Source organism: Pelophylax lessonae (assembly GCF_965119305.1).
Source record: "Pelophylax lessonae genome assembly, chromosome: 1".
Lineage (NCBI taxonomy): Eukaryota > Metazoa > Chordata > Amphibia > Anura > Ranidae > Pelophylax > Pelophylax lessonae.
Window position 1 is genome coordinate 464,878,732 of NC_138768.1, and position 13,742 is coordinate 464,892,473.

General features: G+C 43.3%; 1 protein-coding gene across 1 annotated transcript in view; it reads right to left on the reverse strand.

The window, feature by feature from the left end:
• Positions 1-11,009, reverse strand: part of PLPP2 (phospholipid phosphatase 2) — a 74,880-nt gene extending 63,871 nt beyond the window's left edge. The window contains exon 1 of the mRNA XM_082243173.1: positions 10,881-11,009. Within this exon, the coding sequence (XP_082099299.1) occupies positions 10,881-10,938 (58 nt within the window). The 5' untranslated portion in view covers positions 10,939-11,009. The remainder of the gene's footprint in view (positions 1-10,880) is intronic.
• Positions 11,010-13,742: the final 2,733 nt, after the last annotated feature.

Below are 13,742 nucleotides of genomic sequence, written 5' to 3' on the forward strand. Positions count from 1 at the left end.
AGTGTATGGCTGAATTTGCATCTGCACATCCGATCGCATGTAATGAAGGAGCAGTGCGCTCCGACATTACATGCGATCTCCTCACTCACAAAAGTGTGAACCGGCCCTAAGTGTTCACACTACTCCGACTTCGGACACGACTTGTGTGCCCTCAAGTCGCCCCAAGTCTCTTGTCATCACAAATTCAATGTAAATGAATGAGAGCCGTCTTAATATGCACTACTGAAGTCGCTCCGACTTCAGAAAAGGTTCCTGTACTACTTCAAGGTGACCTCTATCCGACTTGTGCACATAGACTTCAATGGGAGTTGCTCCTAAGTCGGATCCTTATCTATTTTCAAGAGACTGTGATTAGACTTTCCAGGAAGAAGAAAAAGATTACCCAGGCATTCCCCACAGACAGTCACCTATCATTTAAGTCTCTTCAAAGTAGTGCACAAGTCTCTTTCAAGTCATGCTAAGACCCCATTCACACTGCCGCGACCAGAAAGGTCATAAGGGGCGACTTGTTAGCGCGACTTTCAGCGCGAATTCAGCGCAACTTGTTATAAAAAAATTGTCGTTTTTGATAGAGAGCCAATTATTGAAAAAAAAAAAAGATTTATTTGGATTTAGTGTCTGGAGGGTCTAAAAAGTGTACCTGTGAAGTTTCAGCTTTTTTCAGTCTTTGGAAGCAGGCATGACATCTGAACTTCTGTATAGGGGTATCTATAAACACACACACATATATATACATACATATACACACACACATACAGGTGTGATAGGAGCGGAACCCTATCCCTGCAAATAATTTCATTAGCGCAGCAATGAGGTTCCGCTCCTTTCACACCTATATGCGTGTATGTGTATATATACCCCTACACAGAAGTTCAGATGTCATGCCTGCCTCCAAAGACACCCAAAAAATGCCTGCAACAAAAACGCCCAGGTGGAGCGGAGCCCCATCCCTTGCTACTAAAAATTCTAAGAAAAATTATCTTTTTTTCTGGCTCTGGACCATTTTAATGGAAATTCGGATCACAAGTCGCTTCAAATAAGATAAGGAGGCGACTCCCATTGAAGTCTATGGGACAAGTCGGATACAAGTCGCTTTAAAGTAGTACAGGACCCTTTTCTGAAGTCGGAGCGACTTCAGTAGTGCCAATTAAGATGGCACTGATTGATTAACATTGCTTTTGTTATGTCAAGCGACTTGGGGCCACTTGAGGGCACACAAGTCGCGGCAGTGTGAATGGACTCTAAAAAGTCGCTCCTTCATGGGGTGACTTTCTGGTCGCGGTAGTGTGAACCGGCTCTAAATCTCAAACGTGGCTGATGTGAAATTTTTGTACCGCTTAACCACTTGCCTACAGTGCACTTTCACCCCCTTCCTGCCATGGCCAATTTTCAGCTTTCAGCGCTCTCACACTTTGAATGACAATTGCCCAGTCATGCTACACTGTACCCATATGAAATTTTTATCATTTTATTTTTATACAAATAGAGCTTTCTTTCGGTGGTATTCAATCACCGCTAGGTTTTTTATTTCTTACAAAAAAAAAAAAAAAAGTTTTTCTTATTTTCTGTGAGTAAATTTTGAAAATACTTATGGGCACTGATGAGGTACTAATATGCCGCACTGATGAGCACTGATGGACACTGACGGGCGGCACCATCAGTGCCCACAATCAGTGCCCATAGTGCTGCCAGTCACTGCCTAGATGAGCAAGCACTGATGGGCACTTACTGGCAGCACTATGGGCACTTGATTTAACATTTGTGTAATCAGGGCACTGATGATCATAGCCCTGATTACATATCTTTGTCTTCCCTATGAGGAGGAGCCACTGATCGGCACTTCCTCATTTACATGCGACCGGCTGTGATTGGACACAGCCGATCACATGGGTAAAGAATCATGTCATTGACTCTTTACCGAGAACGGGGTTGCGTTAAAGTCACACAGTGCCGAATCGCAAAACAGGGCTGGTCATTAAGGGGGCAAAGCCTTCTGGTCCAGAAGTGGTTCCATTTTTTTTTTTAGGATTCATACTTACCTAGGTGGATGCAGCATTGGTCCCATGCTGCATCTGTCCCTTGGTGCCTCTAACACTGAGAGCCGAGCAATCAAACACTGTCAATCTGTCGGGTCTCACACCTCCCTGACTGTCAGTCAGCACCTCTCTGCTCTGCCCACCCCTTCACGCACACTCACTGGAGAACTGGGCTGTGCAGGGGCGGAAGCGGCCAGTGCTGTGTGCCGCTCCAGGCATGTGGTTGGATCCCAACGTCATTGTTGTTATCTTGCCCAAGGCTGGACCAGCTCTGTGACGTCAGCTGAAAACCGCTGTCTGCTGAAAATGGGTCACAAGAGTGCAGAATGAACTGCACTCCTGTGATTTACAGAAGAAGTAAAGCCAAACGATCTTTGGTTGTACGATCACAAGAAGGATAAACATAGCCTTATAGCTTAAAGAATTCTAGGTATGGAAATTTTTACATAGTTACATTGGTCAAACGCATTCTCTGAATGGTGCCCGTGCCGAGCGGGTAACCTCCTGTGCTCACACGGGACCAGGAAGCTAGTGGAGTTCACTGTACTATTGGGGTCTACTAGTGATTTCTGGCTTCTAGAGCAGGGTGTCAAAACGAAATTTTATTGCAGGCCACATCAGCATTTTGGTTGTCCCCAAAGTGCTGGTTGTATCTGAAAGACTAGATGTCAACAGCACCCCTCTCCCCCTTACATCTGATGTCAAGAGCCGCCCCCCCCCCCCCATCATCATAAGTCAAGCACCCCCAAACCTCCCATATATCACAATGCACCCCATTTATATGCTGCCTGGAAGAAACTGGAGTAGGAGCTGGGAAGCAGAAAGCGCAGGTCTAGAGGAGGACCAGAGGAGGACAGGAGGCAATTGCCTGAGCCTGCTGAATGCTGAAACCATGGGAGGCAGAGACAAGGGGATGCTGTGGCTGCATAGGATCTGTAGGAAGAGTTCTGTCCTCCTTTCTGCTGCCAATTGCTGAGATGGGGGAAGAGAACCCTCTCCACAGAAAAGCTGCCCATTGCTGAGACAAGGCGGGAGTGGTGATGAAGGGGGTGTTGCAGCTGCAGGTGTGGGGTGTGAGGGCCACATAAAATAGCCGGAAGGGCCAAGATCCAGCATGCGGGCCTTGTGTGGCCTTTTGTTTGACACAAGAGGTATCGCACAGGCTTGGTATATGCACAGGAAAGAAAATGCACTGCTGCAGGCTGCTTTCTCCTTATGTCTCCCAGCTGCAGGAGCAGGCCTTCCACGGTTGTACATAGCTTAACATGTTACAATTGAATAATCAAAGAAAGGGAAAAGGGGAGCCACTCGCCATAAAAGCCAGCCCGATTTTATTAAAGCACCAGCAGTCAACCGAATGCACACAGCAGCCCTAATATGCTTTTGCCCCGAGTCAACTGCTAGTGCATCGCCATGCTTTAACAAAATTGGGCTGGCTTTTATTGTGAGTGGCTCCCTCTTTCCTTTCTTTGGATTATTAAAGATCGTGTATGCATACCCAACCCGGACCAATGTAACTAAAAATATCCAAACTTGGATACAAGTACCATATTTTCATATCATTAGTAAAACACATGCATGTGCGTTAATCAGTAATGTAAGCAATCTCCCTAGAACTCTGACAAGTCCACACAAATCACAGTGCTGAGCTCAACTTTTCTTTTCTATGAAATAGATCAGAAAGAATATCCTTGGAAAAAAAACAACAACTCCATAGAGTAAACAATGAACATGTCACTTGTTACATGTTACCTATAAAAAGTAAAACGTGTTTTGTAATTAATATACCTATACGCTGTACATGTATATCTTTAGCAAAAGGCACACCTGTCCATACACAGCGACCTCCCTGTACACAGGGAAGGCTGACACACCTGGGTGAGTTCTGTAATATCTTGCAGATCAGGTTTCTCTACTCCTCAGTCTTTTAAAGCTCTCTATAGCACCTTCAGGAACAAGAGAGGGAGGCAATGGAAATGAAATGCACTGGTAACTGAGTGGCACGATTATTGAACAACAAACACAGTCCACTTGTCAGTCAGATGGAATAAAACGGTATAACTATTAGTCTGTTATATTGCAACAGCATTTATCTAGGAGGATAACCTTGATGAGCTAGCCACGTATACCATCAGATAGCACAATCTTACAATCGCTGTACAAACGTTTTTAGACTTACCAAATCTATGCAATAGGTGTAAACAAACAATCTATTGTATTTTTATCCCATCAGGCAGGTCCTTGCACTACATAGCTGATGATAGAATTAAAGGAGATTGTACAATTAGACTGTATAGAGTATGACTTGTGTTAGAGAAACAAAGGTCTGAAATGGATGTTCTAATCCAATTGTATAAACTCCTTTACATTTATTGAGAACTGTGTGGTGTGGGTTGCATTCCTCATCTGAAATAACACTTTGGCAGGCCCTCACACTATTACATTTTTGGGCTATGGTCCCTGATGTCAGGTGTATGTGACCACCAGAGTGCAGGGGAGAAGAAGCTGCCACAACCAGTCTATCAGCACAGAGGAACCTGCAGGAGTGGATGAATAGATAGATTAACAAGCAGTTAACCCATGCAGTGCAGGAGCAGCCCCACTGCAAGGGAGGACTTTCCCTGGACTTCAGCAGTTTCCACCTCAGGCACAATTACAGCACTAGCCACAAACAAATAGTTTATTGTTTCTTCCTTGCATAAAATAAAGACAAAACATTCAGTTCTCCCACGGACGTCATGTTTGCATGAAAGGGCGTACATTACCATACTTTAAACAAGAAAAAAAAAAAAAGGACATTGACGAGGCCGGCTGCTTCCTGAACATTTCCATAAATTAACATTTAGTAGGTCTTTTGGCTGAGTTTAATTACATTGGACAGACAGAAGTTGTGTGCAGTATGCCAGTCACCAAAGAAAAGCTTCCTGTAGTTCTGCACCAACTGAACAACAGGCACCTGACAAAAAAAATACATTGTATCAGCTTCTACACCACAGTCCTGTTGTCCAAAAATAGAAATGACTCAACAGGGAAAGCAAAAACTGTATTACAAATCACACCTGGCTTTTCTGACATGCTGGAGTCTACCTACGGTCATTAGAATCACTTTCCCAAACAAGCTCTCCTAAATTCTTCCAATGTCAAGGAATGCAAAGTTACAAGAGACCAGCTGAAAAATGCAGGAATGATTACACACACACAGAAGAATGTACCATCAGAATGGGAAAGCAGACAACCTATTATAGCTGGATTCCACCAAACAACATCCTCTAATTGAGGAACTGTGAATTTAATTAGACCCCTGGGGATGAAAAGGAAAGGAGGTAACAATAAATATTGGAGGCAATGTCAAGTAAAACATGCGAATATTGTCAACAGACAGGGCAAAGCCTTTACGGTACGCTAACACAAATATCATGGTCATTTTCATCAATGTTGACAACACATCTGTATTGACTGCTTTTGCATATTTGCCATCTTATCTGCTCTTGTGCCTGCTAATGCTTAATCACTTGCGTGACAGAAAGGGTGTGCACAAACTGACTGAATAGAAATGCAGCTTATTTAACTTAACTTATTTAAAGGCAGCACAGGAACAAATGGGCAGCTGTTAGCAAGTTAACAATGAAAGTGTTTTGCATTAGCTGAACCAACCCTACAAAAGTAAAAAAAAATAAAGTTTGCACCTTGCTGATATCCCCATCCCCCGATGTAATCAGAATGGTAAATATCACTACCCAGGGGGGAAGAGATGAGCATGAACCAAAAAAAAAATCTATAAACTAAAGTTACATTTTAACCATAAACATATACAAATATTTTCCTTTTACAAATGCTGTGACAATGCATATCCTAGATTCTCACATACGGGAACTCTACAAAGCACTGTTTTTAAAAAAGCATGCACAAATGAGCCTTACCTAATAAACGATTAAGCAACTATTCACAGCAACCATAACAACTAATCAAATCATCTTCCTAGGTTCATTCATACCACCAAATAAGTTTAAAATGTAGAGAAAGGATTGGGGTGAAGGACTGCTTTAACCAGCTGTTCAATCGCATATATTTAAAGTGTATAATAATAATAAAGTACCACTGAAGGCAAACATTTCTTTAGATCTGTATGGAGGGATTAGAATATGGAGAGAGATTAGAAAACCAGCCAGGTCTTTATTGCTGTCTGTGCCCTTGCTTAGGAAATTCAGCCTATTTGTTCGGTTTATCATTATCACCAAGAGTGAAAGAAAATCCCAAACTTTGGGTGATTTCCTCACTTCCGATTTTGGCTATGGGACAGGAAGTAAAGAGACATTTCCACAATGGGACATGGGGTATAAAAAAAAAAAAAAAAAAAAGACTATTCCCAAATAAAAACAAAAATAAAATTGCATTAAAAGAGGAGTTCTGCCCCCTAGAAAAAAAATAAAAGTCAGCAGCTACAAATACTGTAGCTGCTGACTTAAATATTAGAACTTACCTGTCCGGGGTTCCCGCGATGTCGGCGCCAAAAGCTGATTATCCTATCAGCTGGTGCTGCCGCCACAATTCAGGGTAAGGGAACCCGCCAATGAAGCCTTTCAGCTTTACAGCTGGTTCCCTACTGCGCATGCAGAAGCACACTGAGCTTTCAAATTGGCCCGGCTTCGGAGGAAGAAGGAGGGGGGGCGAACTTCCAAGACATAGCGCCATCTCCCAGAAGTGGGGAAGAGTACCTGTCAAACAGGTACCCATTCCTCCCTGAAAGGTGCCAAATGTGATGCCAGAGGGGGGGAGGAAGCATATAAGCAGAAGTTCCACTTTTGGGTGGAACTCCGCTTTAAGTTCTACTTTTAGTCAACTTTTTTTGGATAGAGCACAGAAGGGTTAGCACTAAGCCTTTATTCACACCTGAGCAGAATGTATTTCTGGTGAGTTTGAAGCTTTTTTTCTCCAGGTATTTTATGTGCACTATTGCACATGTATCAAGCTTCAGGAGTTTGTTTCGGGGTTGAGCAAGGAATGGGAATGCCACACTGCAGCCACAAGCTTAGCGTTTGGTGGCTGTTGAGACACAAGGGAGAATAATATTTGCCACAGCTGCAAAGCATTGCAGCATTTGAGCAACCTCCTCCAGCTGCCATTGCAACTTATGAGGGGGGGAAGGGTGGTAAAACTGTGACCCAACTGCTTGTGTGAGAGAACCCTTACTCAGAAAGTTTTATTTTTATGTGGTTTCCCTGCTAAGCATATATATATATATATATATATATATATATTTATTTATTACAAGCATGCTTTGGATCTTGAAAAAGTTGATCAAATGTTATTCCAGTGATCACATCACAGCAGTAAAGTGCAATGTTTAGGAACCCTTTTGTCAGGCATGCGATATTACAGTGGTCCTGTGTGGCTCTGAAATGTTCTTGCCTGAAGTATAAATAAATGCAAAATAGAGAAAAATGCAGCACCAAAGGAACAGGAAAAAATACCAAAAAAATACCAATAAATATATAAACACTCTAAAGTGCAAATAATGTGATAATTCAATAAATAGCTGAGTGTTGTAAAAAATTGTTCTGCCCGTAGGTGAAATGTCACAAAATACAAAAGTGCATGTGCTGTGACACTATGGTAAAAATAATAGCCAAGTAGTGAATAAATATAACAGAGTTATATATTTATTGCTATTTTCTCCTATTCCTTTGGCGCCACATTTTTCTCTATTTTACTGTCCACTGTGTTATGTGAAAGCACTTAATGTGAGCAGCCATTGGTTTCATTTATTTATTATTCAATATCATAATCATAATATTTTGGTTACCACTGATTTGTTTCACCTCACTACCAATAAGTAAATGCAAAACTTTTTTTTTTTTTAAGTTATAGAAAGATTTGGAGAGGGATTAGAACACTTGTCAGTTTATATAGCCGTCTGTCTCTGTTGGGCCTCATGCCCACTGGACATTTTACCATGTCTCCTGGATGCCTTTCCTCCTAGCAGATACCTTTTAGGAAAAACATTTCTTCACGCATTTAGGCCCCTTTCACACAGGCTTTCCGATCAGGTCCGCCTCCATGTATATATGTATGAGACATTCAAAAATCCAGAATATTGCTGCACTCCTTGGTAACTTTATTGAAGCACTAAAATCACATCACAGGTATGATCGGTACATAAAAGGTAACGCGTTTTGTGCTAAGGTTTACGCGTTGTACCAGTCATACATGTGATTTTAATGCTTCAATAATGTTATCAAGGAGTGCAGCAATATTCTGGATTTTTTCATGTCTCTGAATCTTACAGATGAGCTGTGCAGCACCCTGGGTTCCTGTTCACAACATGCGAGAGTCGGTCACTAACCTAGAGCAGCATTTTTGTTTTTGTGTGTGTGTATATATATATATATATATATATATATATATATATATATATATATAATATCCTATGGCTGCCACCGCACACAAATCAAGGATAAAAAATAGGCTCCGATGCACAGCAGACCGCAGCGCATATAAACCAAAAAAGTGAGCGGCACTCCCAGGTCTTGAAAGGTAAACGTACGATGACAGTTTTAATTGACGCTACGAGGTAGCACAAGCTTGTCATCCTGAGGAAGAGGAGCTTGTGCCTCGTCGAAACGTTCTATTAAAACCATCATTGTGCATTTACCTTTAGGACCCGCGAGTGCGCTCTCTTTTTTGGTCTCTATCTCTCTCCTTCTATATCAGGGTTCCTCCTGAAGTTGCTAGGGGTTCCTTGAGAAATCGGCAATTTCTGCCTCTCAGATATGTTCCTAATGACACCATTGTTCCTTTTAGCTATCTGTAAGAGGGTAATTCTTCCCAATGATGACAAGAGTAAGGAGCATTCTTGCCACTGACTGTCACACTAATGTGTCATGAGTTGTAGATTTTTCATTTTTAGCAGAGGTTCCCTGAGACCAGAAATTTATTTCAAGGGTTCCTCTGTGTTGAACAGGTTGAGAAAGGCTGCTCTATATATAGTTGATGAGAGAAGTTGCTATATAATGAATGTGATTAGAATCGGATTTTCATGCTTGCTAATCCTGATGAAGGATCTTAACGGATCCGAAACGTTGACACTTTTAGTTATTTTGATGTCTCCTTTTGTGAGTATTTTACTCTCTTAAAGCGGTATTATACTCTGCTATTTGACTTTTACCTACAGGTAGGCCTATAATAAGGTTTACCTGTAGGTACAATTAATATCTCCTAAACCTGCACGGTTTAGGAGATATTCGACCTGCATGCAGCCTGCTGACTTCAGCGGCACATGTGCTCTGAAGGTCCGGCGGACCTTCAGAGCTCCTTGCCAGAAAGAGAAACTCCCGCGCACGTCATCATAGCGCTGGAGCCGCAGAACCAGGAAGAGACGCAGATGCAACATGACAGCGCCCTTAGCGTTGTCTGGGCGACCGTTTCGGGGCTTAGTTTTAAAGTATGTCATAATGAGCTAGTATGCGATGAATTATGCCTTTGTCCTGCAGGGTTTTTTTTTTTTGTATTTTGTTTTACTTTAATAAATATACAAGGTGCTGCAGATTGGATCTATTTTGTTTTTCTATAAAAAAAAAAAAAAAATTTATATATATATATATATATATATATATATTAGGATGCACCGATCCGATATTCGGATCGGATATAGGCGCCGATATGGCCATTTTAATTGGATCTGGGGATCGGTAACATTGACCTATCCACTGGCCGATCCGGTTTTTGCTTGGTAACGGCTTAGCCATCCCTTACTAGGTGCAGTAGTAGTATGGGATGGGAGCTGCTGCTTCCTGTATAGTCCAGGCTTACAGGCGGAGTGATATCAGATGCACTCCGCCTGTGAATGGAGGAGCTATACACATGAAGCAGCGGCTTTGCTCTGTACTGCAGCCGCTTGCTTTGTGTGTAGCTCCGGATCGGTTCCGGTATTGGCGATTTCACAACGCCAGATATCGGTATCGGGTCCAAAAGTCAGATCGGTGCATCCCTTTATATATATATATATATATATATATATATTAGATCTCTATATATCTATCGCTATATAGATTATATATATATATATATATATATATATATATATATATATATATAGATAGAGAGAGTGTGAGATATATATATATGGAGCAGTATGAATTTTCCCAGTACAGAAAGCAAAGGGAAATCGAACATTTTGAGAATAAGAAAAAGTTGGGAATCTTCCAATGGGGACATTTGTTGCCATGACAACTAGGATAGACTTTTCCTCATTCTGGAGATTTCCTCCTACTTCCTGCATGTCTACAGAACAGGAAGTGACAGGAAATCTCTCCAAAGGGACAGATAGTGTACAGAAACCTGCCAGGGGTTTAAACTTTCCACTCTGTGTAAAACTAAGAAAAAAGAAAGGAATTCGCCTTGTTGAAGCTGCTGAGAAATGTGTGCAGGTAAGGAAGGGGACAGTGTAGAGAAGACGGCATGTCCCAGCAGCACACAGGTAAACAATGCAGACGCCTGAGGCAGGGAGGGGAGTGCTGCTGAACCTGGTGGGGGGTGATGTTTGTTATAGAGAGGCTTGCTCCATAGACACGGCTAGGGAAATACAACAAAGAAGAAGCAGCTGGGAATAAATAAGCGGGGTGCCCAGAGAAGGGAAAGGCTACACACGGGGCAGGGAGTGAGAAGAGCGCCCCTGACTGAACTGGGGGAGCACGGCACAAAGACATGAGGAGAGAAGCACACACCAATCCCCAGGTGGGGGAAAAAAGAAGTCACATACGTGGACTGCGCACAGCGCCAGCCAACTTCTACACATACCTACCCCACCCGGGGCAACAAGTAGTAACCTGAAGGCCAATTACTCACCGACACACACGCACAGCACATCCAGCAGCACGTAAACGTTCCTCCGGCCGGGCAACATCCTCCCCCCTCCGGCCGCTCCGGTCCGTGCTCCGGGACCAGACTGACTGAAACCGGCCCCGCCCACCGCCAATCCAGGGAGTCTGCCCATCGGGTGACGTCACGCCGGACTCACCCGCTTCCCTCAATTAACCCGCTCCCCCCTCCTTCTCCCAGTGATAACCAGTAATTAGGACTTGTCACATGGATGGCACTGGGGCGCTCCACACAGGGACGTCACTGCCCTAGGTGACTCTCTTCCTACAATCTGTGGACATCCATTACTGTTTATTTTATACATTTCCAAACAGGAAGAAGAAGGGAAAAGAGATTTAGAAGACGTCAGAAGGGAATCTATATACACGTTTTCATTTTACAGAAACTAGGGAATGGTTACATTTCCCTGGCAGCATTTTTTGTCTTGTTCCCTGTGCCCCATAGGTAGGGCCATCTTAGTGAATGGGCATGCCCTGGGGCCCCACCTGCCCAGCGACCCAGCCCCAAGCCAAGCATTAGTCCCGATTCCCGTGTGCATACCCCCGCCCAGTGCCGGGACAAGGTCATCCAGTGCCCAGGGCAAGGATGCCAAACTGCGCCCCCCCCCTTTCCTTAGGGTTAGGATCAAGGTGCCCCCCATCCCTGCAATAAACCATTGTGCCCAGGGCAACCGTCCCTCCTGCCCACCCCTTGTCCCGGCCCTGCCCCCGCCGAACTTAGCAGGTGGCAAGCGCCTATTGGCCCTGCGCTGCTGTAAGGCCACTTGGGCCGTGGAGGGCCCACAACTGCAGGAATGCCTATCCACCTCCACGGGAACAGGCACACACAGGACAGTCGGGTCTGACTGCCGTCCCTGTGTGTGTTCAACAGACCCAGACGCCCAACTTGGAAGCTGTCAGCCTGGCACTGCTGTACCAATAAATATCGCCTTATCAATAATTTACATTTTTATTCTTGTGGGTGATTGTGTAGGCGGGGCCCCAGTGCACTGCATTGCCCAGGGCCCTTTAATGCTCTTAAGATGGCACTGCCCATAGGTGAGATAGGCTTGCTCTTCCTGTCCTAGAGACACAACAGGAAGTCAAAGGAACACTTGTGCGACTTGGGACTGCAAAGTTGCATGACAAGTTGTCCTCCTTGATTTCTAATGAGTATCGTTCAGATCTGTGCGACTTCAAGTCGCAGAGACTTCAACATAGTGAAGAAACACCGCTCAAAGTGAGTACCCCTCAACTAATCCATGTTGAGCACAGAGGGAGGGTGCTGGCTCTGCATGCCCAGCGTAAGAAAACACCTCGACTTGAAGCAATGCCTGTGTAATCTTGAGGTATATGGGCCTCAAAACACATCAAAGTCAGACCAAAGTAGTGGAGGGACTACAAAAAATGTCTGGATGGCCGCACTCCAATGCAACTCCCATTTATTGGGATAATTAAAATCAATACAGCATAGCAGAGGCACAGGAACATAAACAGCTGATGCGTTTCGCACATACATCAGTGCTTAGTCATAGCTAAAATAGCTGATGGAAGTGTGAAACGTGTCAGCTGTCTATGTTCCTGTACCTCTGCTGTGCTGTATGGATTTTATTTATTCCAATAAATGGGAGTTGCATCAGAGTGCAGCCATCCAGACATTTTTTGTAGTCCCTGCACTACTTTGGTCCGACTGATGCGTTTTGAGGTCCATAGACCTCAAGATTACACAGGCATTGCTTCAAGTCCAGGCAAAATCGTGCGACTTTCAGGTCGCACAAGTGTGGCCCCTTTAACACTGCTAAAAGTCACATGATTTTGCTGCGACTTTACCTGGATTTGAAGCAATGCCTGTGTAATCTTGAGGTCTCTGGACCTCAAAATGCATCAAAGTCGGACCAAAGTAGTGCAGGGACTACAAAAATGTCCAGATGGCCGCACCCCGATGCAACTCCCATTTATTGGAATAAATAAAATCCATACAGCATAGCAGAGGTACAGGAACATAGACAGCTGACACGTTTCACACTTACATGTTAGCTATGACTAAGCACTTATGTAAGTGCGAAGAACTACTTTGAAGTTGTTGCGACTTGAAGTCCCACAGATATGAATGGTGCTCATTGGAAATCATGGGGTATGACATGTCATGCAACCTTGCAGTCCCAAGTCACAGGACAAGTCGCACAAGTGTGAAAGGGGCCTAAAAATGAGGCAAATCGTTTCCTACAGGCTGTACCTTACTTGAGCTCTGGAAGGTTTTACTCCCTTCACGAACCAGGCCGTGGTTAAAGTAGCACAGCGCTACTTTAACCACTTAAGCCCCGGAGGATTTGGCTGCTCAAAGACCAGGGCCTATTTTGCAATTCAGCACTACGTGACTTTAATGGAAAATTGCGCGGTCGTGCAACGCTGTACCCAAGTGAAATTAATGTCCTTTTTTTCCCACAAACAGAGCTTTCTTTTGGTGGTATTTGATCACCTTTGCAATTTTTACTTTTTGCACTATAAACAAAATAAGAGCGATGATTATCAAAAAAATAACAATATTTTTCACATTTTTTTATATGAAATTCCCCCCCAAAAAAAAAGTAAAAGTCAAAATTTTTTAACATTTTAGGACAATTTGTTTTCTGCTACATACAGGGAGTGCAGAATTATTCGGCAAATGAGTATTTTTGAGGATTAATTTTATTATTGAACAACAACCATGTTGTCAATGAACCCAAAAAACTCATTAATATCAAAGCTGACTATTTTTGGAAGTAGTTTTTAGTTTGTTTTTAGTTTTAGCTATTTTAGGGGGATATCTGTGTGTGCAGGTGACTATTACTGTGCATAATTATTAGGCAAC